Source organism: Chlamydotis macqueenii, chromosome 19 (genome assembly GCF_036417535.1).
Source record: "Chlamydotis macqueenii isolate bChlMac1 chromosome 19, bChlMac1.mat, whole genome shotgun sequence".
NCBI classification, from domain to species: Eukaryota; Metazoa; Chordata; class Aves; order Otidiformes; family Otididae; genus Chlamydotis; species Chlamydotis macqueenii.
In genome coordinates, this window is record NC_141574.1 from 4,916,330 (window position 1) to 4,941,825 (window position 25,496).

The 25,496-nt window shown below is 38.6% G+C and overlaps 1 protein-coding gene across 6 annotated transcripts in view; it reads left to right on the forward strand.

Moving 5' to 3' along the window:
• NCOR1 (nuclear receptor corepressor 1) overlaps window positions 1-25,496 on the forward strand; it is a 72,731-nt gene that overhangs the window by 38,205 nt on the left and 9,030 nt on the right. For 5 of the 6 annotated variants that reach the window (XM_086763240.1, XM_086763244.1, XM_086763245.1 and 2 more), the window contains 27 exons: window positions 1,721-1,851; window positions 2,341-2,558; window positions 3,701-3,763; window positions 4,480-4,619; window positions 5,362-5,488; window positions 6,926-7,481; window positions 9,471-9,600; window positions 9,907-10,102; window positions 11,744-11,917; window positions 12,371-12,531; window positions 12,941-13,061; window positions 13,161-13,262; window positions 13,790-13,887; window positions 14,757-14,925; window positions 15,477-15,617; window positions 17,036-17,119; window positions 17,651-17,907; window positions 18,263-18,623; window positions 19,167-19,391; window positions 20,124-20,333; window positions 21,404-21,553; window positions 22,102-22,275; window positions 22,691-22,856; window positions 23,122-23,618; window positions 24,071-24,199; window positions 24,702-24,859; window positions 25,108-25,331. In XM_086763240.1, the coding sequence (XP_086619366.1) occupies window positions 1,721-1,851; window positions 2,341-2,558; window positions 3,701-3,763; window positions 4,480-4,619; window positions 5,362-5,488; window positions 6,926-7,481; window positions 9,471-9,600; window positions 9,907-10,102; window positions 11,744-11,917; window positions 12,371-12,531; window positions 12,941-13,061; window positions 13,161-13,262; window positions 13,790-13,887; window positions 14,757-14,925; window positions 15,477-15,617; window positions 17,036-17,119; window positions 17,651-17,907; window positions 18,263-18,623; window positions 19,167-19,391; window positions 20,124-20,333; window positions 21,404-21,553; window positions 22,102-22,275; window positions 22,691-22,856; window positions 23,122-23,618; window positions 24,071-24,199; window positions 24,702-24,859; window positions 25,108-25,331 (5,162 nt within the window). The remainder of the gene's footprint in view (window positions 1-1,720; window positions 1,852-2,340; window positions 2,559-3,700; window positions 3,764-4,479; window positions 4,620-5,361; window positions 5,489-6,925; window positions 7,482-9,470; window positions 9,601-9,906; window positions 10,103-11,743; window positions 11,918-12,370; window positions 12,532-12,940; window positions 13,062-13,160; window positions 13,263-13,789; window positions 13,888-14,756; window positions 14,926-15,476; window positions 15,618-17,035; window positions 17,120-17,650; window positions 17,908-18,262; window positions 18,624-19,166; window positions 19,392-20,123; window positions 20,334-21,403; window positions 21,554-22,101; window positions 22,276-22,690; window positions 22,857-23,121; window positions 23,619-24,070; window positions 24,200-24,701; window positions 24,860-25,107; window positions 25,332-25,496) is intronic. The other variant, XM_086763243.1, reaches the window with a different exon arrangement.

The window sequence follows — 25,496 nt, forward strand, 5'->3', positions numbered from 1 at the left end:
TGCGTCCATATCTCACTCTCCACCCTCTGTTATGTCCATAGCTTCTTAGGAAAACATAATAAAGACAGAATTTAAACTGTAGTCGTGCATTTCAAATAAACCTGTATTTTCAGAGAGGAGGAAGAGAGCTCTTTCTTCCTCCTTCCTCTCCCTTTGCCTCTAACTGGAGTCCTGCCTGCTGTAACCGCGCCTGCAGCCTCAGGCTTGCTTTCTTCATTCTTGTTGTATGGTGCCTAGTACAGAAGGCTTGGGTGTTTCTGTGGCACTCAGAAGATCACCTCGGTACAGATGCTGTTCCGTGTGAGTGGGCGGTACGGATCAAGCTCTAGATGCTTGATGTCGGTTGCTGACTTTTGAGGCTCATCAGGAGAATTCATTCATTTGCTGTTTGCTTCATGTAAGGGTTCTGTGAGTCTACGGAGTGGGTTACGTGATTTATTTAGTGGCAGACAACTGCTGCTTGGTATTTTAGCTTGGAGAGGAAGGAGTTTGCCGGTGAGCTATGGACGTAGAAATTCCATAGTGTTGGAAAGTGAAATGTTTTAGCTGTATGCAGATATATTGTTATGGATGGCAAAAAGCAATATTCAGGCTTTTAAATATGTTTAGGGAAGATAACAGCACTAAAACTTACAGAGATATTTTCTGTAGGCACATTTGATAGATCTTTCCTAATACTTTTTTTTCTCCTGTATGGGCATTGTAATTTTTCTAATGCTTCCTTAAAATGTCACAGGATATTCAGCTTATCTAATGTTAGGCCACCTCTAACAGTGAAGTCGGAGAATGCTGCAGCTATTTTATTTTTTTGTATGCAATAAGAAATAGCAAAAGTGTTTTGTGCTGTTTTGCTTAGGATAATAATGGATAATGACAATTACTTTGTCATTTGTCAGTGCTTACGTGCTTATAAAACTGTCATCTCAATAAATATTATGGTTTTAAAAAAGTAATACTAGGCTATAATTTTGCTTACATAAATTCACTGGAAATTTAAGTCTAAAATTCCTGACTCAATTTTTTGAACCATTTTATTTCTTAATTACTAACAACAGTTTTGAGAAGGCAGCTTAGAGTTGATCATAATGTTCATGCTGGAAGATCCGCTTCCAAGTTGCGAGCTATCAAGTTTCGCTGTTTTAAAATGGACAACGTTAAAAATAAAATGTGAGAGGAGCAACACCGTTACAACACAAGATGTTGGTCAGACCTCTCTAAACACTTTTAAAATGCAGCTGTTCCTTTCCAGTGCGGCATACAACAGCACATGGATTCGTTGACACACGTATGTGTCTACATTATCAGCTCTGTGCTGATGCTGCAAAACAAACCTGTACCTCCGTGGAATTTGTAAGACAAAATACTGCATCCGAGTAGGACAGCTGACCAGAAAAAACCATAAGAGAAAATGAATTGAGGTACTGAGGATAATATAGAGCTAATATATGGAAACTGCACATTCTGTGGCAAGGGGGAATTCTGAAGTCTGGGAGATCCTGCCTGGAACATCGTGTTCATCTCGGTTTCAGGGTGCAGATAGGTATTACAGTTTTTGGAAGAGGCATCTAACTGTAATGTTGACCCGTGTGCAGTGACTGTAACTTAAAATATTATCAAGTAGGAGGTAAGGCAGCATCAGTGTTTGTGCTGCTCTGAATACAAGTTGCTGCACCTTTGTGTGATCAGATTGTTATAATGTGTAAATCCTGTTCCATTTCAGCAACAAATTGCTCGTCCTTCTCAAGAAGAAAAGGTAGAAGAAAAAGTAGAAGAGGAAAAAGCAGAAAAAGCAGATAAAAAAGAGGATGAAAAGAAGGATGAGGAGGAAAAGGATGAGAAGGAGGAATCAAAGTAAGTATATGTACTGAAAATGCATTAACTCACTCTGGATTGCACTTTTTTGCAAAGATCAGAGCAGGATTCGCATTAGCCTGACAGCGAAATCTGGACTGAAAACTGTTCCTATTTAGGTTAGGTTTTTAAACAAGTTCTTTGACATATGAATTTCTCTATCTTTCTGAACTAATCAGACTGGTGGAAAAAGCCATGGGATTATTTTTTGCACACGTAATAATTTTCATATCTTATTAGATACAGGTTTTTTTATGTGTTCTATCACAGTGTTCTTATTTCCTTTGAGGCTGATAGTATCATGTATCTATGTTATTCTCTAGCAGCTCTAAATTGTGGGCAGTAAGGGAATTTTGTTTCACTAACGGAGTCTATTGGGTTTGTGGAGTTTCGTTTGTGGCTTGTTTGGGTATTTTACATCCATATTCAGGAATATCTGCCCATAATGGCTATCTGAATGGGACTGAATTGTATTTTAACTATTCCCAGAGAGAATACCAAAGAAAAGGACAAAACTGAAGTTGCACCAGAGGAAACAGAGGAAAGGGAGCAGGCCACTCCTAGAGGCCGAAAAACTGCCAATAGTCAAGGTCGTCGTAAGGGCAGAATCACCAGATCAATGACGAATGAAGCTGCACAAGCAAGTGCTGCTGCAGCTGCAGCCACTGAAGAACCACCACCACCTCTTCCACCCCCACCAGAACCTGGTGAGTAGCATTTCTGGGACACTTGGAGGCTCATCTGGTCATCAGCGCTGACGTAGCCAGGGTCTTTTCTGTGCATGCAGTGCACCTTTTACTTCTATTCAGTATTCCATCTTTATTCTTAGGCCTGTTTATAATTTTGTGACTGTATGGTACTGTTAAACTTCACGAGTGTAACTTCATGAATAGTGTATGTGTAATCAGATGACTCCGTTAGAACCATGTGGGGGGAAAAAAAGGCAGTTCAGCCTTTCTGTGATAACAATGTTTTCTCTCTTTGCAGGATTAATGATGGATCTGTAGAGATGCAGATGCCTTTGACACAGATAGACTTACAGGCTGTAGCTCACAGAGGTTGTTGTTAAATAAGTAGGCCTGATATTTGAGTACTTTAGGGAGTTTCATGATCTGAAGTAGATTCTAGCAAATTACTTTTGTTTTTGCTGTTCTTTCTGCATTAAGATGGCAAGAGATTTCTTTAAAATAAAATCTTACTGTCTTGGCAGGTATGGTTAAAAAAGACTATGCTGTCTCTGACTGCATTTCTGAAAAGGCTGACATAATTTGTGGTGGTGCAGAAATACGAGCAAATAGAATACCTTGTGGCTAGTAAATAATTATCCAGGATGATGGGACAGGTTTTTTTTTTTTTTCCTTACAGCGCTCTGCTACGGCAAAGTTTGTTGCTCCTAGCTCTTCAACTGAGTGGTTACAGACAGCTGCTATTCTAGCATTTGTAACAACTCTTTTGTTCCTCAGATATTCTGCATATCCTAAAGAACAGAGTTAGTGAGCAAATTAGTTCTCATTTAACTGTAATCAGAGATTGTGATAGACGGTCTTGCTCAGTTGATATGATGGGGTTTTGTCAGCAGCTAGACTAAGGCAGTAATGTTTTTTTTGTTGGTGTTTGGTTGGGTTTTTTTGTTTGTTTTTGTTTGTTTGTTTGTTTTTAAACCATATTTGCAGAGTTTTCTGGAAAATCCAAAATAGCTTTTCAGTGAATCAGACAGTTTATAATGTCCTACTTTTATTGTTTATTAGCGGGAGTTGTTGAAGATGGATCAGTTGACTTGGGGGTGCATGATTGCCATAATAGTGAATCTTAGTCTTCTCTCTGATCAGTGTCTTTGTTTCTCTTTCAGCTTCTGCAGAGCCTGTAGAGACATCCCGCTGGACAGAAGAAGAAATGGAAGTTGCTAAAAAAGGTAAACCTTGTAAAGCTTTTGACTGACTTCTGAATACTTGTATTAACAAAATTATTATAAATTACTGAATACGAGTGCTGTGATTTTTTTTTTTTTGCAACACTATGCTGAATGAATAGTTGAATAGTTTCAAATTTGCTGTTATTTTTTTCTGAAAAGAAAAAGACAAACATCTTTAACAGACAGAAACATTTTTTTGAGACTCCTGTTGACTTTTTTTCATGTGGCCTACTTAGAACTGTTTGTTGTTGTGTTTGGTCCATGGAAGTCTGTGAAACAGATGTGAAGCTGTATATGTTGTACCTAAATTTTTCAAAGTAATGTGTTTATAAGTTACAAAAATTCCTTTTGGATAAGACATTCCTTTCATAAAAAAGCTAATGTAGTCTATAGCTTGTCTGTTAATTTGGCAGATAGTTACCCATAAATTTTATGCATAAGGTTAGTATTTTAGTAGAGGTGTAACATATTAGCAACAGCAAAGAGTTCAGTTTGAAGGCTTCATAAACAGACATTCAGGTTGAGAAAGCTTTTTTTTTTTTTTCTTTTTTTCCCCTCTAAGTAGTTATCAAATACATTGTCGTAGTGAGAATTCTCTTACAGACAGCAGTGCTTCTGTATCTTACCTTCCCATAGGCATTGATGTTCCATTTATTTGGGTTTGGATAGCTGAATTATTTCTCTAAGTAAGTATTGGTTCTTATATGTTTGGACAGGCCTAGTGGAACATGGACGAAACTGGGCAGCAATTGCCAAAATGGTTGGGACGAAAAGTGAAGCTCAGTGTAAGAACTTCTACTTCAACTATAAAAGGAGACATAATCTGGACAGCCTCCTCCAGCAGCACAAACAGAAGGTTAGTGCAGTGGGCATCGAATATCTTGCAGGGGAAAACTTGGCATCTTTCTGAAGTCGTTCATCACGCTTCACTAGGACTGTTTTGCAATCACCACTTGTTTCTTTTTCTACTTGTTTTTGTGTTGTGACATAAATCTAGAAAAGGCGGCTGATGCTCACTGACCTGTGATACTAATCATTTCTTGCTTTAAAATGCTGTAGAAAAATTTCTATCAGATAGAACACTCAAACCTGAATAATTCTTTGGTGCTCTGAAAACCATGTTCTCTTTAGTACACCAGCAACTATAGAAGTTCAGATCGTTGCTGTAGAACAGTTACCTTGAAATACAATAAGCACTAACCTTGCAAAATAGAGCAAGAGAATTGGTAGAAGACCAGTAACTGAAAATTTTGGAGCATCTAAAGTAGAATCCTGAGTGTTGGAATCCTCTAAACCGTGGTGCTATCCTAGTCTTCTCTCGCTGAAGTGAAAAGCATCGGTGGCTGTGTTTGCTGCACTAGTTCTGTTGTTCCCCCAAACATATCTTGGAACAGTGGTTTGTTCCCAAACTTATGTTTGAACAGGGGCAGCAAAAGCTGTCCAGAAGTTGAAAGAATGTGCCCTTGTGAATGAATCTCTACTAAACAAAGATTCTCTGTCTTTCATTTCAACCTCAGATTGGTAAATGACAAAGTGCATGTAAAAGGAAATAATACTTGCAATTTTTCAGTAGAATGTAAATGCCATGTCTTTATCAGTCTTCGCGAAGGCCCCGTGAGGAGCGAGATGTATCACAGTGTGAGAGCGTAGCTTCAACTGTGTCAGCTCAGGAGGATGAAGATATCGAAGCATCTAACGAAGAAGAGAATCCAGAAGACAGTGAAGGTAAATTTTCTGGGAATGAGACTTGTGTGTGCACAGAAAGGGATGTATTTTTTGTGCCAGTTGCATGCTCAGAAAGCTGTGTTCCACTTCATAATGTAGTGCTCAAATACTATGTTTTAGTTAGATTTTAGCAACTGGAACTCACTTCACTAGTTGTATCTGGAGGGGAAGAAGCATTTTTAGTATTGAGCAGCCTTACGATGTTACTGCTTTGTATTTTGAGATGCTTTGACTGTGCTGTGTTCTAGAGGATAAACTGACAGCACCTGGTCAAAAAATTGTGTGTTGAAACAAGTTGAATCAAATATATTTAACCTTTGCTAGTTGATAGTCTCAGTAAAGCTTCAGACAGGCGAGTTTTAGTGTTAGGGTTTTAAAAAGTGTTGGTTGCAGCTGCTGATAGTTATAGGCACTCAACTTCAGTCAGTCTTGGCCAGCCTTTTGTGAAGCTATAAGCAATAGGATTCATAAATGATGAATCAGAGAATATGACTGAAGTGTTGGGGATTTTGAGTTTTGGTTGGTTTTTGTTTTCTTTTGTTTTAAGCTGCAATGTGTGTGTCTGTAATTCAGCCAATTGTCCACTTCTATAATAAGTCAAAATTAATTACTTGTTTTACAGATGGGTTCAAATTGATGGATCCGTATTGCATCCATTTGTTTAACAAACATTCTTAAAATACTGATGTAGTTCTAAGGAATGAAGATTCTTACCAGAAGATAAGACTTGAATATAACATCTATGTTCTAGATGTTGCCATAGTTTTTCACAAATGTTTTTATTTATCTGAAAGCTATTTATAATATAACGGGGTTCATGAGCTAGGCTGAAAAAAAGGAGGAAAGTTCTTTACTGCAAAAATCAATACCCTTCCATAATTGGTATCCAGTTGTTGATGCTTTTTACACCTTTCATAGAGCAAGGAAGACATTTTCAAGAATATGGTGGTGATTCACAAAGGAAGTAAACTAGAACTCTTAATTTACAGCAAGAATTGCAAGTCAGCAAGTCTAGAAAATGTGATTGATTTTCCATGTAAAATCAGCTTTTTGTCACTTCTGCCAGTGATGCCTCTAAAACATGTTAATTGAAATCATTAGTGCTGCACCTTAGGTACTGTATTGACAGTAATAAAGCTGCATCATACATGGAAGTACAAAGTCTCTGACATGTGCCCAAGAGTTCACTTGGCTGGCTCTCTAAGATCAGAGCTAGCTAAGTAGTCTTATTTCCGCAATTGCAGTCTCCCTTCTTACCCTGTACCTACTGATTTTTGGTTACTCTCCCCTTGTTAGTCAGTCCTTCAAGGCAATTGTCTTGTGTTTTGGGACAGCAGCCATACATTTGATTACTCTAAAGAAGCAATTCATCGAAGCCTAGTTAGATTTCATTAACTTTGAACCTTTATGCCAAAACTTATTTCCCCCCGCCCCAAGGTGCTGAAAATAGTTCTGATACAGAAAGTGCTCCATCTCCAACTCCAGCAGAACCTGCTAAACCAAGTGAAGAAACTCCATCTGAGAGTGCTGCTTCGAAAGGAACCACTGAGGCAACAGCAGAACAGGAATCTACCATTAAACCTGCAACCAGCACATCGCCCTCCTTAACAGCCCAAAGCGTGTCAACAGCTGAAAGTCAGAACCCTGAGCCGCAGGTTAAGGAAGAAATAAATAATGAGGCAGAAGAGCCTATGGAGGTTGACAGTAGAAGCCATCCAGTTGAAGCTAAGCCTGTGATTACTCTTCCAGTGCATACCAAAGTAGAACCTGTAGAGACTGAAATGAGGCTACCAGAGAATATTCAAGTGAAAATAGAGAGTGATACCAAAGAGAGAGAGATGGAGAAACCCAAGGAGAAGTCAGAACCAGAGGAAATGGACTATAGTCTGTCACAACAAGTTAGTACAGCAAGACAAGAATCCCATTCAGATAACGATTCGAGTGCCACCTGTAGTGCTGATGAGGAAGTTGATGGAGAACCTGACAGACAAGGGTGAGTTTAATTGTTTAGCATTCAAATATTGCCATCTTTAAGAAATTGTTTAAAAAGTGGTTTTACTTAACAGTGATCCAAAAGCTGTCATCATTAGTGACGTTTTTGTGATGAGTTTCTACCAGGGAAAGAATTTCTAGAGAGTCTTTGCTGGAAGCCCAACAGAGGGAAATGTTGATTTCAGATTTTGATGAAGGTGGTTCTAAGGCAGGGTAAGGAAAACTCCATGGTGATAAACTGATTAGGTAGGTAACAAACTAGCACAACTACCTGGAAAGCTAGAGAATGAGGGAAATCAAGCCGTTTGGCATCTGTTCAGAGAATGGGAATTGTGTTAAACGATTATCTGGAAAGGACAGCAGCTCACTGAAAAAATGAAAATTTACCAGAGTAAGAAAAGAGATTCAGGATGCTCCTGGCATGAGTTTCCATGATGAGTAGGTCTGTGGCACTTCTGGTGGGGAGGGGAAGATCTTGCTGCTGCAAGACTTTCTGATACACAGCTATTTGAAAATTGGTGACCAACTGAAAAATAAAGTATGTAATGTGGAGAATTTTGTAAAATGTCCTCATCTGTCCACTACGAAACTCAACGGTGATTGTGTAATTGCATCTGTACTGAAGTTCTTTGCTTTGGTTTGGTTTTGTTAGTTTGTTGTTTTTACACAATACTTAAGAACAAGTCTAGACATTTAGAAGTAGATTTGGAATATTTTTATAGAGTGATTGGTTAGTGTAGGGTCGTACGTGGGCTCTCCATTCCTTTTAGTGAAAACCTGTTTGAATGTAGAGCCAAAAATTTGGAGGTGGAATTGTTTTAATTGATTCTTGCTCTCACAAACTCATTTTAGTAGAATGCATCCAAAACTCCTTGAATTTGACAGGGAAAACAGCGTGAATGTATTTTTCAGTAGGAGATGAAATTTGCTTTAAAAAAAAAAATCCAGAGGCATAAAATACCGATGTTTTTGTTACCTTTTAACGTTCACGTTTATCTGCTTGTACAACCTTTAGAGTCCCGTACCCAGTTATTGTCATCGAACTATGTTATTTCAGTCAGTAGAACTGAATCTCTTGAACTGTTAATAATAGAGTAGTGATGGTATTTCTCACTCTTACCAGTCAGTGTCCGTAAACCAATGGGCAAGTGTCCTGAGAAATGGATGACCTCGTTCTCCACAGGGTACAATGTCTTCACGGAAATACTGGTTCCTGGGAACTTGTCCCTAAGCACTGCGGATAACCCACATGAGTATACAGGGCTTCACATCAACAATGCTGCGTGTCTTTGGAACCTTTTTATGTTTTAGGGGACGGCTCGTACCGCTGATGATATTTGAAGTCTTTTTCATATTCTGCTGGTGCAATTCCGATGTAAGCATAGCGTAGCGTCGGAGCCAATGCCCCCTCCCTCCCAGTGGTCTTAATATACACGCAGTACCAAGGATAGATGTTAAATGTCAAAAGTATCCCGTGTCATTGTTCTGCATGTGCTCTTTGAAGAGTGCAGTTGACGGTGTTTCTGCAGTTTGTTGCCTCTCTTTCCACTTCACAAATATATTAGCCTTCCATGGGAAAGCAGTCTATTGTATAGCACTGTTTGTTTCATGTGGATTAAATATATCTAGTGTTTCCTATCTATTTTTTTCAAAGCATTCTGTAAAAGAAGGTTGCATTCTTGCAGTGCTGTGCATATAGAAACAGCATACATAAATGTCTGGTGTTGGAGATTCAGAGCACTTTTGGTATTTCTGTGTATTCTAAAAGTACAGCAGTGTCTGCCTGTTCTACCAGATGTGCTGAGGGACAAAATACAACATGATTTTGTTTTTTCGGCCATTTGTTCAGTGTGTTAAATGTGTTGGTTTTTTTGAAGTTGAGAGGCATACTTTTGCCTGTAATTTTTTTTTTTAAGATGTCTAATCTTGGTCTTTTTTTTAATATTGTTCCCTTTCTTCTATCTCTTTTTTTTCTTTTTTTTTTCCCCAGTATCTTCAGCAGAGAGTCAAAGCCCTCACTGTTAAATCCCACTGGGTCAATACTGGTGTCATCCACGATAAAGCAAGGGCAGATGGACCTGCAACAGCTTCACCACCGAGCTGCTGTCATACCACCTATGGTATGGGGCATTTTAGGTGATATTTGAAGGAGTATCTGTTGTCCTGAAAATTAGTTGCAACAGTAAAGCGGCAAAAAAATAATGAAACAAATGAGGAAATGTATCATTTGCTTTGTTATCATACTACTTTTGAGGGGGAAAGTAAATTAAGTACAAACACAAGTAATAGCTTAAAAAGAGGAGTGGACTCTTTGAAGCACTTATACATAGACTATAGCTGCTGCAGTGGAGGCATGGAGCAAGATAGTTATTTCAGAAAGTACCTGTGTTTATGTACCTGATACTCACATCTCTTCCTCCTTGTAGGTTTCTTGCAGTCCCTGTACTGTTCCCGTTGGAACACCAGTGAGTGGTTATGCGCTGTATCAACGGCACATTAAAGCGATGCATGAGTCGGCGCTGCTGGAGGAGCAACGCCAGAGGCAAGAGCAGCTGGATATGGAGTATCGCAGTGCTGTAAGCCCTTGTGGCACTGCCAAGAGCCCTAGTGTGGAGTGGGAAGGTAGGTGTTTTCACATCTGTTATAGAAATAACCCTGCATTTTATGTCCACCTGCTACACTGCTGCCTCATTTAAGAGTTAAAGTTTAGTGTACTGATAATTAACTATTGCTTTCTGGTGGCACTTGATTGAAGGAACCTGTCTACTGTAGAGATCCTGCTGCAGTTACAGAAAAGGAGTGGGTCCACAAACTGTACATTGTAACAAGGAAATAAACCAAGTGAGAATAGTATGCTGAGTGTTGCAGTGGTAGAGATACCATTGCAGTTGTATAATTCTGCATTTTTAGATTTTTATATTCTCCTGCATTGTTTCTGTTGTCTCCACAGTATTAGCAACATAAATGACCGTGTTACTTGAAACCGGAGTATTCTGTATTTAATATCCATAGCAATTTTTAAATTATGTTATGGAAATGCTTCACTTTAATTACTTTTACCTAAGTGAAATGAAAGAAACATAACGAATTTTTGACCTGTTAAAATAGCGAGAAGGGAGCTTGTAGATTTGCGGACCACAAGGTAAGATTGTGGGTTTTGGAAGTTGCTGCTTTAGGCGGAAAGTCTGGGGTTGGTTAAAAGTGCCATTAACCGAAATACTGCCTGAATAACTCTTGGCGTTGGCAGTACGGTATTATGAAGTGTGGGAAAGTTCTGGGGTGAAGTCTGCCAGCAAAAATTAAGGTGGTTATTGAGGTAGACAGAGAGAGGGAGGGATAGCATGGTTAATGTAAATGGGTTCTGCAAGCCTGGACGTCTTAATCTGAAAACCAGAAGGGGCTGAGATGTCATCAGATCATTACAACAGCTACTTCCAAGACATTCTGTGCCTATGAAACTTGTTCACTATAACTGCTGTATGCAGCAGAAGGCCCACAGACTGTTTAAAAACCTTGTATTACAAACATCAGAATACTGCGTGTGTTGTGGGGCATCTTGTCAAACTGAAGTACCTGTTGTTGAACAATCTACACAATATTTTACCATGGGATGATTAGTGCCATCTTTCTTTGACTATGGAGGTTAAAGATACAACTTTTCAGCTGCAGTAGACTTGTTCTGGCTTGTAATTTTGAATACTTAAATTGTCCATTGCCAAAGAAAAGGAATTTCTGAAGCTCTGTATTGGATTTTTAACTTCCTAAATTTGATTAAAATTTATTTTCCCTTTAAACACCATTGATGGGCAATATTGGTATTTGAAATTTGATTTGTGACTTCTCTGGGCAAGCAAACAAGGAAGGGAGGCCTTTTGTCTGGTGGGATTGGCATGTAAGTCTGGCTTGAACTTGCATGTAAACCTGGCTGACGCACAGGATTTGGACAGGAATCTTCTTTAAATGAAAACTTTTTCAATAGCAGTTTTCACTTAAAGGACGTAAAGGATCCAGATACTAGTTTTCACATCTAGAAAGAGTTATATGAGAGAGTTTTTTGAAAGCTTTGGATATAGAAGTATAGACATAAGAACAGAGTAAATTAAGATATACCTTAATATGACTTTTTAATTGGAACATTTGTACCTGATGAGTACATCTGACATTGGAGAAGGCCCTTTGTTAAAATCATGCTGTAAAATGGGCCTTTTGACTTTAATTTCTAATCCAGAGTTCTTTTCTTTCTGATAACTTTAACCTTCACAGGAAAACCGGTGGCCTATATGCCTTATGCTGAGGTCAAGCGAGCAATGGAACAGGAAGCGCAAGTGCAAAATACAGCAACAAGGTCAGCATCGCCGTACAGGCTATCTCCAAGAGAAGTCAATAAAGCCTCTCCCCAGCCTGATATGAATGCAGCTCGCTATAGTGTGCCACCAGGTAAATACTTAATTTTGAAACTTGGATTATTGCTTTTCCCTTCACAGTATAATGTCATGCTAAGAAAAGACAAAATCCGGGAAGCTTAGACTCAGTTGCATTCCATTTAAAGAAGAATAACAATCTTTAAAAACAAGAAAACAACAAAAAGACTTGAATGTACCATGGGCTGTTATTTTTAAAAGCTTAGTTTCCAGAGTCTGCAGTTCCACAGTGAAGCTTTTACTATTTCTTTTTGAACTTTCATGCAAGGTTAGATATTCTGCGTTCAGTTTCTATGCATAACATACACTTGGACATAGTGAATTTCAGCTGCATAGCTTTTGGGTAATGTGAAGCAATTTCCATTAGAAATTGTCACCTGAACTGTGCTATTTCTGTTCTTCTTGTCTCTTTAACTGCTAGTAGAACTGAAACAGGCTGCAATGTTTAATGTGCAATTTTTCCCCCAAGTTCTCCAGCCAGCACCTCACCAAGTAATAACCAATATACCTGAAGGAGTCCGCCTCCCAACAACCAGACCCACCAGGCCACCACCACCACTCATTCCATCCTCCAAAACAAGTGTGCCATCAGAAAAACCTTCCTTCATCATGGGAGGCTCAATCTCACAAGTAAGAGAATTATTATTTGAAAATCTGTGCTTACATCATTTTTTTTTTTTTTTTTTTTTTTTTTTTTTTACCCTTTCACTAACCTTCAACATCTTGTATTTGGTTATGTGTTCGCAACATTAACACTTTAACATGCCACCTCCAGAAGTCCATGAATTACAGGTGCCTTACAAAATAGAACATGTTGCAGTTGTTTACATTTAGTAGCATGGTTGAGGATGTTCAGTTTAGAAGAACTGCATCTCCAAAGTGGCAGTGACACTATGCTCCTGGTGTTCTATACTTCAATACTTCGCAGTGGTACTGTAGCACTATCAGATAGGATCATAGGAGTATTAGCATTCTCCTTTATACATAGATGTGAATCTTCGTTCCAGAAACAAGAATTAACATATATTTGTTATTTCAGGGAACACCTGGCACTTACTTAACATCCCATAGTCAAGCTTCCTACACCCAAGAAACTGCAAAGCCGTCAGTGGGTTCTATATCTCTTGGGCTGCCAAGGCAGCAGGAGTCAGCCAAATCTGGTAAGAAAAGAAAAACTGACATGTGTTTTCTATAGGCTATTTAATGACTCAAAGGGAAAAAAAAAAAAACAACCTTTTTCTTTTTGTTTTTCTGAATAGCTTCCTTGCCCTATATCAAACAAGAAGAATTCTCTCCCAGAAGTCAGAATTCCCAACCTGAGGGACTCCTAGTCAGGGCACAACATGAAAGTGTGGTTCGAGGTAAAGAAAGTCATAAAGTTAAGAAACTTTGTCAGAGCCTGAGGAAACTGGGAGAATTAACTTCTAGAGCTCAAACTGCTGAAGTGTTCTTTTTAAGTATTATATGATTAATCTACTCCCTATTTTTTGAGGCATGTGTTTTTGTAACTAGCTCCTCCTGCCAGCATGTCTCGCTTAAAAACATTTGTTTTAAGGCATGCCAGTTTCAAAATTAAGTTGTTCACTAGGGCATGTGCCGAGCAATACATGTGAAATATCCAAATACATGAGAAGAAAAGAAACTAAATACCACGGGTTAATGATTTCACATGCTGAAAAGACTTTTAGTCTGTAAAAGACTATGTTAAAAGAGGAAATAGTTTAAATGCCTGAAATGCATGCTGTTAAACTGAAATTTTCCTTGTATTTTAGTATAAACTAACAATTCTCACTAGAGTTCTTAATTATTTCAAAGAAGGTAGCTACTTTTTTTTTTTTCTTTTTAATTATTCTCGTATTTATCAGAATGTCTTATTGTTTCAAATCAGGTACCACAACAATACAGGAGGGAAGCATAACACGAGGAACTCCAACCAATAAAGTTTCTGTTGAGACCATTCCTTCTTTGAGAGGCTCCATAACTCAGGTATTTTTCCCCTTACCGAGGAGGCTGTAGCAAAATAGCATAGTTGAACTCTCGCTGTGAATGTATTTGCGTGTCTGAAAAAGTAAATTATTATCACAGAGTAGGAACTGCCTCGAAAAAATTAATTTTAATACAATCAGGTGGTCAGATCTCACTGTTGCTGAAGTCAACATTACTATGATTTTATCTTCATGTGTATGAGTCTTTAAACTTTTAAAATAAAACCACCAGAGCCTTTGGTATACCTAACCAAGGGCTTATTAGAAGCTTCAATGAAAATAGTATCACACCTAAGTTCAAATATTAAAATAAACTCTAGCCAGTCATGTGCGGATGCTATTTAAAGCCAAAAAGGTAAATTAAGCCCTTTTGTCTCTTTTTTTTTTTTTTTTTTTTTTTTTTTTTTAATACTAAATAAATACTTCATTTAAAAAAAAAATTTGTCGATTTGGGATCTCTAGTTATGGTGAGCAATAGTAACAATTCTCCTCTGAGAAGGGTAGGCTTCATTACTTTGGATAGAAATAAAACCTAATGACACCGTTATCTTCCCTCAAAACGGTATTATAGGGTAAATGTTCTATGTCATGAAATACTTTTGTAATATTGTACTCTCTATTCCTCCTTCTGTATTTTTTTTAACAAGGTAGTGAATTGCCTATCTTACTAATATTTAGGTTAAATGTCTGATAATAGAGGCAGAAGTTTAAACTCTACTGCTTGACAAAGTAATGAGTTTTCTAAATCTGAAAAATGTGGTGGGGTTTGGTGGGTTTTTGGTTTGTTCTTTTTTTTTCCCCCTTCATTGTGCCCTATTCTCTTAAATAAATACACATTTTCTGAATTATATTTGATTGATTTAAATGCAGGGTACACCAGCTCTGTCCCAGTCTGGCATAGCAGCTGATGCGTTATTGAAGGGAACTATCACCCGGCTAGCTACAGAAGACAGCAGCCCAGAAAAGTGCCGAGAGGAAGCTTCAGCCAAAGGCCATGTTATTTATGAAGGCAAAAGTGGGCATATTTTGTCTTACGATAGTGAGTATTTGTATATTCTACCTCATCAAGGTCAAGGCTGCAGCAGCTTCTGCTTTTGTAATCTATAGCTGAAGTGGATCTGCTTCCAAATGGCTCAGAATAAACCTCAGTCACTGGGGGGCCATCTGGGAGAAGTACTCACCTGCATGATTTTTTGTGCCTGTGTTCTCAAGAGTCTCCTGTCCTGTGTATTTTAAATGTAGTTAAACTGTTTGATTTCTGTGTCACTTATTTCCAGTTTGTTACGGAATATTTTTACTTTGAAAGGTTAAACAACCAAGTTTAAAATGATCTCTCTTAAAATCAAAAGAAATGTATCATTTAACTTTGAACTTCAGTTGAAATACTGATTAATTAGTAAGTGTTTGAACAAATACATTTTTTAACAAACCGTAAAACATCTTTTTAAAGTTGAGATTTAATGTTACAATATTATATTGAAGTTGTGTTGTTAAAGTATTCATGACCTGTGTTCTCATGAAATGTAATGCTCGTGTGTTTGGTTTTTTATTGTCCATGTTTCCTAACTACGCTGTTGTAAATTTTGTCAGCTATTAAAAACGTTCGTGAAGGAACAAGGAGCCCGAGAACTGCTCATGAAATTGGTTTAAAGAGAAGCTATGACACAATGGAAGGAAATATAAAGCAAGGCATGTCAATGCGGGAGTCTCCAGTGTCTGCACCGCTGGAAGGTAAAAACAGCTGCTTCCAAAGTGTTTTGTATTTTATCCAAACCTTTTGCATTGATGTAAGAGTATTTAAGAGGGTTTTTTATTTATGGAGATGACTAAAAGAGACATTAGATTTAAACTTTACACTACTAACCAAATCCATGTAGTAACCACTACAGTTAAAGCATGCTGGGAATATGACTGGAGTAGGTACTAGTTTTCCTGTTTGTTTTGCTGGTGTGTTACCCTAACTGCAGGTAGTTCAGATAGCACGTACTCCCCTCAGCAGATCTGACACGTGCAACTGACTCTTCCCAGTCCCAGCGGGTTGTGGCGGAGCTCAGATAACGCTGAGTCATACTAGCATGGACTCCACGGGCACACCCAGTCGGTTACATATTGGTCTCGGCCATGGCATAGTAACTTGGTGACACGTTGGCGTGACCTTTTGCATTCCTGCAGTAAACCTCGTAGATTATGCCAAGCAGGAGACTCGCACAGCTGCCGTATCCTCCTTCAGGGCAGCCCTGCTATTATTTTGATTTAATAAACTGTAATGAAACTAAGCCTGCGAAGGTCAAGTCAGGCCATTATATAACTTTTCTGACTGTTTTTTTAAATATTAATGCAAGAAAATGTTTCATGCCTAAACTATGGAGTCTTACTCCTGAAGTGTGTTTTGTCCCATCTTTGGGTAGCCCTTACAGGCTATTTTGTGTACATTTTTGTGAGATGGAACAATAAAAAGAAGAGGTTTCTAGACTGTATATAGAAATTCAGTGTTGCCTTTAAGTTGCCGATGCGTTTGGCTTGTCTTCAGGCTCTTTTGGTGTGTGAGAGGCTTCTCTGATCTTTTACGCTATATCTTGTCATTCTGACACATTTTTTGTCCTCAAACTGTGGAAAATTGAATTCTTTGGGGACTTGATTCAGATTTGTACTGTAGGAACAGTAAATTCAGCTCTTCCCAGGTGATTCAATACAGACTTTGATTAATTTGGAGGGTGCTGAGGTATATTTTGGGGTGGTTGTTTTTTCTTTTTGTTCTACTTCCCATCATGAACAGCTTTACTAGGTAAGGAAATGGAGTGTAAGAGCAGCAGTGACTGCTTTTAGGACAAGAGTTAAGCTTAATTGTGAAAAATAATTTTTTTTTTTTCCTAAAGATGTTAAAACTTGCAACAACATAATAGCATGAATACTTGAACTGAAAGATTTTTTGGTTTTTGGGCAGGATGGTGTTCATAACATGTTGATACAATGACTAGCATATTGAGGCGAGGCCCTCTGGGCACTGCTGTGATCCAGATACTATCTGTAATGTATGTAGGAAGGAGGGGTTTTGTTGTTTAGGGGTTTGGTTTTTTGTGGGTTTTTTTTTTTTTTTTCTTTTTTGAACACCTGTTTAATTCTCTGAATTATGTTCATTTTAATTTTAGGTTTAATATGCCGTGCACTGCCTAGGGGTAGCCCACATGCTGAACTAAAAGAAAGAACAGTGTTGTCTGGCTCTATAATGCAAGGTAAACTATTGCAAGCTTAGAAGGCAAGCATTAATTTAATCCCCCAAAATCTGGATTTCTGAGCCTAAAAACTGTTACTAAGAATGGTAGCTGTGTTAAAGGTGGAGCTTATTTTATTAAACATATTTTCAGAGTGTAAATCAGCAGCGTTATTATACGCTGTGTACAAAGCTAATGTGCAAACATAGCTATGTTTTTAATTTTTGGAAAACGGACTTTTTAAAGTATTAATAGTTGGTAATTAGGATTTTTAAAAAAATTAACACTAACAATTCTGTAGACCTCTGAAGATGTATGCTACTGCCTTCATTTCAGCATCTGAAATAACTTGGGATGCTTTCAGTAATATGTTGAATATTTGTTCACTGCTATTTTTGTGGTGGATTTTTTTTTAGTCTTCAGAATATGTTATCACAGACTATAGCAAACTAAAGCTCCAATATTATGATATGCAGTTAGTTACTCTGTTTATGAAAGAAGAGACTTAGTAACTATTAATAGCAGTAAAGTGACCCTTTCTTTCTATAAAAGGCACACCAAGAGCCACAGCTGAAAGTTTTGAAGAAGGCTTGAAATACCCTAAACAGATTAAGAGAGAGTCACCTCCCATACGGACGTTTGAAGGAGCCATTACTAAGGGGAAACCGTATGATGGAGTCACTACTATAAAAGAAATGGGTCGTTCCATCCATGAAATCCCAAGACAAGACCTATTAAGCCAAGAGAGTCGCAAGACTCCTGAAATGGTGCAGACGACCAGGCCAATCATAGAAGGCTCCATATCTCAGGTAAATACAGAAAGCATTACTAGAGTTGTACAGTTGCTTACGGACTCTGTAGTGAACCAATTTGGGATATTTGAATAGGGACAAACGGGGGGGGGGGGCTGTTTTATCTTAAGAAGGCTACTTACTTACAAAGCTTAAAAATATCTGATTATATGTATTAGAAAAATCCTGACGCTTCATCTGTAGGGAGCACACTTGCAAGCAAGCATGAGAGACCTGATGAGCAACAATCACTAAGATTGGATTCTGTGCTAATGTAATAGAAGCAATGAATTAGCGTATCAGCAGTGTGAGTTTTCTAGCACAAGTGAAACATTGGCAGGATAACCTCACCTGATCTTTTTCTCCTTTTCAGGGCACACCCATAAAATATGAAAGCAACTCTGGCCAGTCTGCCATCAAACACAATGTTAAATCTTTAATCACTGGACCAAGCAAGCTACCCCGTGGAATGCCTCAGCTGGAAATGGTGCCAGAAAACGTGAAGGTGGTGGAGCGAGGAAAATATGAAGATGTGAAGACCGGGGATGCAGTACGTTCCCGTCACACATCAGTAGTCAGCTCTGGTCCCTCTGTTCTCAGGTCAACTCTTCATGAAACTCCTAAATCACAGCTGAGCCCTGGGATTTATGATGATACCAATGCTCGGAGGACACCTGTGAACTATCAGAGTCCAATGTCCAGGAGTTCACCTATGATGAATAGAGTTAGTGAGGGTATGTCATTCCTATCCAGAGTAAGACAAAAAGTTTTAAAAACTCAAGTTTAAACTTACTTTTAAAGGGGTTTCTGTAATCCATTCTACTTTTTTTTTTTTTTTTTTTTCATTCTAATGACTTCTCTAAATTTGGAGGGTGGCTAGAAGGAGTTTTAGAAGGCTGTAAACTGTTAATTGAAATAAGAGAATGCAAGTCTGCTGTATTGTAATATGGAGGTGGGAAGGCAATTCTATGTCAATTTGCATTTGATGAAAGTGCTACCTACAAGGGTAATGTTTTGAGCTATTCCTGAATTATAGAGGTATCTATGATACCTCTTCTATGATGAGTAAGATAGTATAGTGAAGTGCAAGCAATCTTAGTTTTAGGATTTAGATTTTTCACCAGAAATAGTTTGTGATATAAAATATTCTCTGTGATTTATTGTATCAGATTGCAGCGTCCTCTAGAATGTTCCTTGGGAGCCAGTGTATACTTACAGCTGAATTTTCTGTTGAAAAATATGCATTTTTATTAATTTGGGTTTTTCATTGTTTTTAGCTGGAATATCTTCTGGGAAGCCAGCAAATCACGAGAGGAAAAACACGCTTACTCCAACACAGAGGGAGAGCGTGCCAGCAAAATCTCCAGTCCCAGGGGTTGATCCTGTAGTGACTCACAGTCCTTTTGACCCTCATCACAGAGGAGCAACTCCTGAAGTCTACAGGAGTCACCTCCCTCCTCATTTAGATCCTGCTATGCCATTTCACAGGGCTCTGGATCCTGGTAAATATGTTTGCGTTGTATTTTTTAGTTTTATAAATATTGTATGCTTTGATACACAGAAAACATGCCTTTAAAAAGCAATTATCAATGGCCAGATAAAATTTATAATAATCTATTTAATATCTAACCAAGAAACTTATTAAAATATTATTATATAATATGGTAACTCTCTTTTAGAAGCTGCCAGGTTGGTTCTGTTTTGTTAAAAAGTTCAAAGAGTATTTTTAAATAAGTATTTGTGAAATATATTAAAAGCTTCCAGGAAAGCTATGCAAAGAAGGATGTGGAAGATGCTACAGAATTAAAGTGTAATCAGGACCCCTCTGTTCAGGACTCTGATTCATTCTTACTGAGGGATTATCAGGTTATCCCTGGTGATATTAAATACAGTAGACTTCCTTTTAACCTGTCCATCAGTCTACTTCTGTGAGCTATTTTAACCTTCTTTAGGTACTTCAGCTCTTTGCATCTTCAGAACTTCAAGATTTATATTTTTTAATCAAGTCTCTAATGCATAATCTCTAATCTGGATTATTTTGCTTTTTCTGTCTGGATATGGTGCATAAATTCAATAAAACATCAGTATTAAAATGCTATTTTAATTCACTTGGTACTGGCTAGAGAGAATTGATAACACTTCTCATTGAGGCTATATAAATATCTAAAACTTTCATTCAATATCTCCCGTACTACTTACCCAAGCTTAATTTTTTTTCCCTCCTTCACCCTCAGCTGCTGCTGCTTACCTGTTCCAAAGGCAGCTCTCACCCACCCCAGGCTACCCAAGTCAGTATCAGCTTTACGCTATGGAGAATACACGACAGACAATCCTGAATGACTACATTACCTCACAGCAGATGCAAGTCAATTTACGTCCTGATGTGACAAGAGGATTATCTCCTAGAGAGCAAACTTTAGCTCTCCCATATGCGGGAGCAAGAGGTATGCCTGTGTTTTTTCTGATGTTCTTTAAAGTGTGTTTCGGTTACGTGTGTGGGTTGGTTGGTTGGTTTGTTTCGTTGCTGCTTATAAATACGTGTGTTTGGTTGGATGGATGCATGCATACAGACAAGTGCATGTGTATAGATGTGTTTGCAGATAAGTTGTCCTACACCTAACTGGCTTTTGTGGGCAGAGAGGAAAACAATAATCAACATTGTTTAACGGAGAGCTGTAAGACTTATTGGTGTTCAAGAAGCTAGACTGTTTTATGCTAGTTTAAATTGATATTCAGAAGCAACTCATCTTCAAACTTAAGAAAAGAGAATTATATTAAAGTGAGAGCTTCAAAATGAAAGTGAAAGCAACAGCTAGAAGGGTAAGATTTGTGAAAAACATGGTGATTGGTTAAAGATGTTATGTTAGAGAGTTAGCAAACGTGTGCAGCCTGTTGCAGGGTGGGGGAAAGCCCCAATCAATCTGGACGTTTAACAGCCGCAGGAGGGAACCAACAAAAGTAAAAAGACCTCTCACAGAAGTGTAACAAACATACAAAATGGAAATCTTGACAAGTTAAACGTAAGATCATAAAGGTCAAAAAAACCAGAAGCAATTTTTAAAGCCAAATGAACTAGTAACTTCTTCAGATACACTAGCAGCACGAAACTTGGCAAAGAAACTGTAGGAACTGATAAATCATCAAAACTCAGAAGCAATGCTTTAGAAGATAAGGCCATTACAAAAAAGCAAAGCAACTTCTTTGGAAATTAATGATGTCAGGTAATACCATTTTGCTAAAAAATGGGATTATTGAGTAGAGGTGAAATATATTTTTCCGAAGGGCAGGTAAAGAGAGTGCTAAAAATGCAAACTCTGTCTTAGTATGTTCTAAATTGCCGATTGCCACATCTAAGAGAGTATAACCAGCTGGATTATAGTTCTGCACTTGCCTTATTCTTATAATTTTTTCCAGTAAACATTCACTGCTGACCGTTACCAATGAACAGAATATATAATGTGTGGACCATTAGTCTGTCTTTGAATGGCAATTCACATTTGTCATCTTCTAACAGGAATTATTGACCTGAACAATATGGCTCCCACAATCTTAGTGCCTCATCCCGGAGGGACAAGCACGCCACCCATGGAGAGAATCACTTATATCCCTGGTACCCAGCTGACGTTTCCTCCCCGGCCTTACAACCCTGCGTCTCTGTCGCCAGGTAAGAGCTCTTACGGTTTGGTGGTGTCTCCAATTGTCTGACATGCTGAGATAATTGACCATATTTATTTAGCTTTCGTTAATGTCGTGTTTTGATGTTTTTCTCAGGTGCTGCTTTTTGCATGCACTTCTTGCTGGGATAGCAAAGGTTTTCTTAATGATATCCTTTATACTTACATTAGCAGCTGAAGGAGCGCTGACAAATTCCGAATTTGCCTTAATCTGTCAGGTCTTTATTTATAGTCATTTGATTAGAATTTCATTAACCTCATATTACATGTGTTGAAGGGTGGAATTTGGGTCTATAAGCTGTCTAGTTTCTAACTTGGAGAAGCCCCTTTAGTAAAAAAGCTGTTGAGCCTTCCACTGTCACTGTATGTTAAGCTTTTGTCTTCATAGATAAGTGGATAGTCTTGAGTGGAATGAAAATGTATTTGTGAAAGTTTTCTCTAAGCGGATGGCAGAATATATTGGCAAGTGTTTATATCAAATTGTGCTGAACTTGAGTGTCTCTTTTTGCGACTTCATTTTATCTTGTGGATCTTGCAGGACACCCTACACACCTGGCAGCTTCTGCAGCTGCAAATGCTGAAAGGGAACGGGAAAGGGAGAGGGAGAAGGAACGGGAAAGGGAGAGGGAACGCGAGCGAGAGCGGGAAAGAGAACGAGAACGAGAGAGGGAGAGGATCGCTTCAGTCCCTGCTGAACTTTATCTTCGACCAGGTGAGTGCACGCTGCTACATTGGAATCAGTTGTCCTGTAGATGGCAACTGCTCATTTTCTATAGGCACTGTTAGCAACATGCAGCTTATTGACAACATATTACACAGTTTGCTTTTGATTTGCACTTAAGGCAGGTTCCTATTACCTAGCAGTTCTGGTCATAACTGCAACTTCAGCAAGTACCGGGCTTCTTGATCTTTCTCTCCTAGCAATGTGGTACCTAGGGAATGGTGTTATCGCTAGCACAACTTGCATGTCATTTAGAGCGTTGTATCCATGTAGACCTTGAATACATCTAGAGTAGTGGAGACAACTGGGAAAGGATGGGGAGGAGATGGCATTGATACATTGTTCTGCATTGCTATAAGAATGATCTATATATTTTGTTTGTTCTCCTCTGCTCTATGTTCTGCAGGTACAGAGCAGCCTGGCAGACCTGGCAGTCATGGATATGTTCGGTCCCCATCTCCTTCAGTTAGAAGCCAGGAAAACATACTGCAGCAAAGGCCTAGTATTTTTCAGGGAACCAACGGGACAAGTGTAATCACACCTTTGGATCCTGCTGCTCAGCTACGTATCATGTATGTTTCTTAAATTACTGTTGCAGATATCTGTTCTAATATTTGAGCTTATTAAAAGGTGCATTTAGCCTGAGGAAAATGCTGCAAGATGAGGATAATCACTATCTGATTACTCTTTATTGGAAATTATCTAATGCATTTTCACAAAGTCCAGTTTGGGTAGAAATTAGTGTCACAAAAGCTTTGTTTTGTTGTACACGTGGTATTGCTGTAGTTCTTTTTTTTTCGTGTGATATAATTTAGAACATTAAATGTTTGCCAACAGGCAGCTCACCCCTGGAGCCCCCTCTATTACTCAAGGCTTGCCAGCTTCCCGTTACAATACTGCTGCTGATGCCCTCGCAGCACTAGTCGATGCTGCAGCCTCTGCTCCTCAGATGGAAGTTGCCAAAGCAAAAGAGAACAAGCACGAAGGAACCAGGATAGAAGAGAACGTGGGACGCCGGTCAGCTGTGGTTACTGAACAGCAGCAGATGGAACAGAAGACACTGGAGGTAGAAAAGAGGCCTGTCCAGTGCCCCTACACATCCGCAAATTTTTCTGGTGGCAAGTCCCAGGGACAGTCTTCATCAGTAGTCTATTCAGAGGCTGGTAAAGAGAAAGGACCTCCTCCTAAATCCAGGTACGAGGAAGAGCTGAGAACTCGAGGAAAGACCACAATTACTGCTGCTAACTTCATAGATGTGATCATCACTCGACAGATTGCTTCAGACAAGGATGCACGAGATAGGGGCTCTCAGAGTTCAGATTCTTCCAGTAGTTGTACGTATCTTAGTAACTATCTACTTCTTTGCTGTCTGTCTTAGCCTTTTAGGGAAATAATAAGATAAGAAATTATTCTGATGTTTAATGATAAAATAATGAGCTCTGCACAGTAGAAACACTTCATAGACAAATACAGCTTTTGCATATAGTGACTCAAGATTCTTGCAAAATCAGAGTTGTTTGCTTAATTTGAATTCCATGCTACTACATGAAATGCAGGATAATAAGACTAACCTTATCAGAAGTCAGGAAATCTAAAATTACTTGGTTTATGTTTGAACACTATTTTGTGGAACTGTTTGTATCACTGTGGTTCTAATGAGAAAAAGACAGTGTTGTGACTTTGATTTCACTGGTGGCCTTTTAATGGAAGTGCTAGTGTTGCTATATGTAGGCAAGAAAAACTTTGGTATTTACATGTTATTCCCCAACCTTTGCTTGATATTCAGTATCCTCCCACCGATACGAAGCTCCTGGAGATGCCATTGAGGTGATTAGCCCTGCAAATTCACCTGTACCTGCTCAAGAAAAGCTACAGCCCTATCAACAAGAGACACCTAAACCAAGCCAGGCAGAGAGTAAGTTTACCTGCGTATGCAAATACTCTCACAATTATCTTCATTATATTTACCAGCTCCATGAACTCATAATAAAATATCTTGGGAGTCCTTAATTGGCTGCTTACTACATTCTTAACGTTTCAGAAACTTTCGTTGGAAGTACGTTGCTGCAGTAATCTGTGGAAAAACGAGAGCAAATGTATTGGAACTGACACTTGGCATAAACAGAGCTACTTTACATTACAGTGTAGCTGATTTAATAAAATTTATTTTCAGTATATTCTTTAAAATTACTGCGTATTGGTGTTGATGCCCACAAGTTTTTACCTATTAGTAAAGCTCAAACTATTACAGTACAGTTTTCAGGTGAGAAATGTGCTGAAATTCACCTGCATTGTGGAATGTAGCTTTATTTTTGTGTTCTAAATTGTAGGGCCTCTATATGGAGGCACAAAACTTTCAAACCTTGAAGCTTCAGTAATAACCATCTTAACAGACTGACCTTTTCTTCTTCAACTAGATGACCCAAACAGGCAATATGAGGGGCCGGTTCACCGATATAGGACACAACAGGAACCCCCTTCACCCCAGCAACCTCCACCTCCCTCTTCCCAAGCAGAAGGGATGGCACATGTGCCCAGGACCCATCGACTTATCACCCTTGCCGATCACATCTGTGTAGGTTTATTTGCATACATCTTTTCAGATGTGAAAAGTTTTATTTTGATGATGAAAACACATGTTTTAGAACATAATACCATTTCTGTAGTTATTAGTTTTACTTGAGGATTTTTTACAGTAATGTGTCTGATCTTAAAATCATCTAATTCGTTGCAGTCGGTCTCATATTCATCTAGCTCATGAATATGTACACTCTGGCCAGTGTCTGACCAAGATCTCTTTTCTATTTTCTTGGCCACAATCAGCAAATTATTACACAAGACTTTGCTAGAAACCAAGCAGCTTCTCAGGCCCCTTTGCAGCCTCCCACCACTACATTCCAGAATTCCACCCCTGCTCCGACGCCTGTTTCTACCCGGGCAAAGACATCGAATCGCTACAGCCCTGAGTCGCAGTCGCAGTCTGTCCACCATCAGCGGCCAGGTGCTAGGGTGTCACCTGAAAACCTGTCTGACAAGTCCAGGGGAAGGTAATGCGTGTATTCAGTCTAACTGCAAATTTAATTCATGTCCAAATATTGTATTTATAAAAAATAGCACAGTAATTTTGATGTAGATCATTAGTAGAGGTACCTTTGGTCTTTTTTTAGGCATTGTCTGTCTTGCACTGTTTCTGACACTTGCTTGGCTCCATA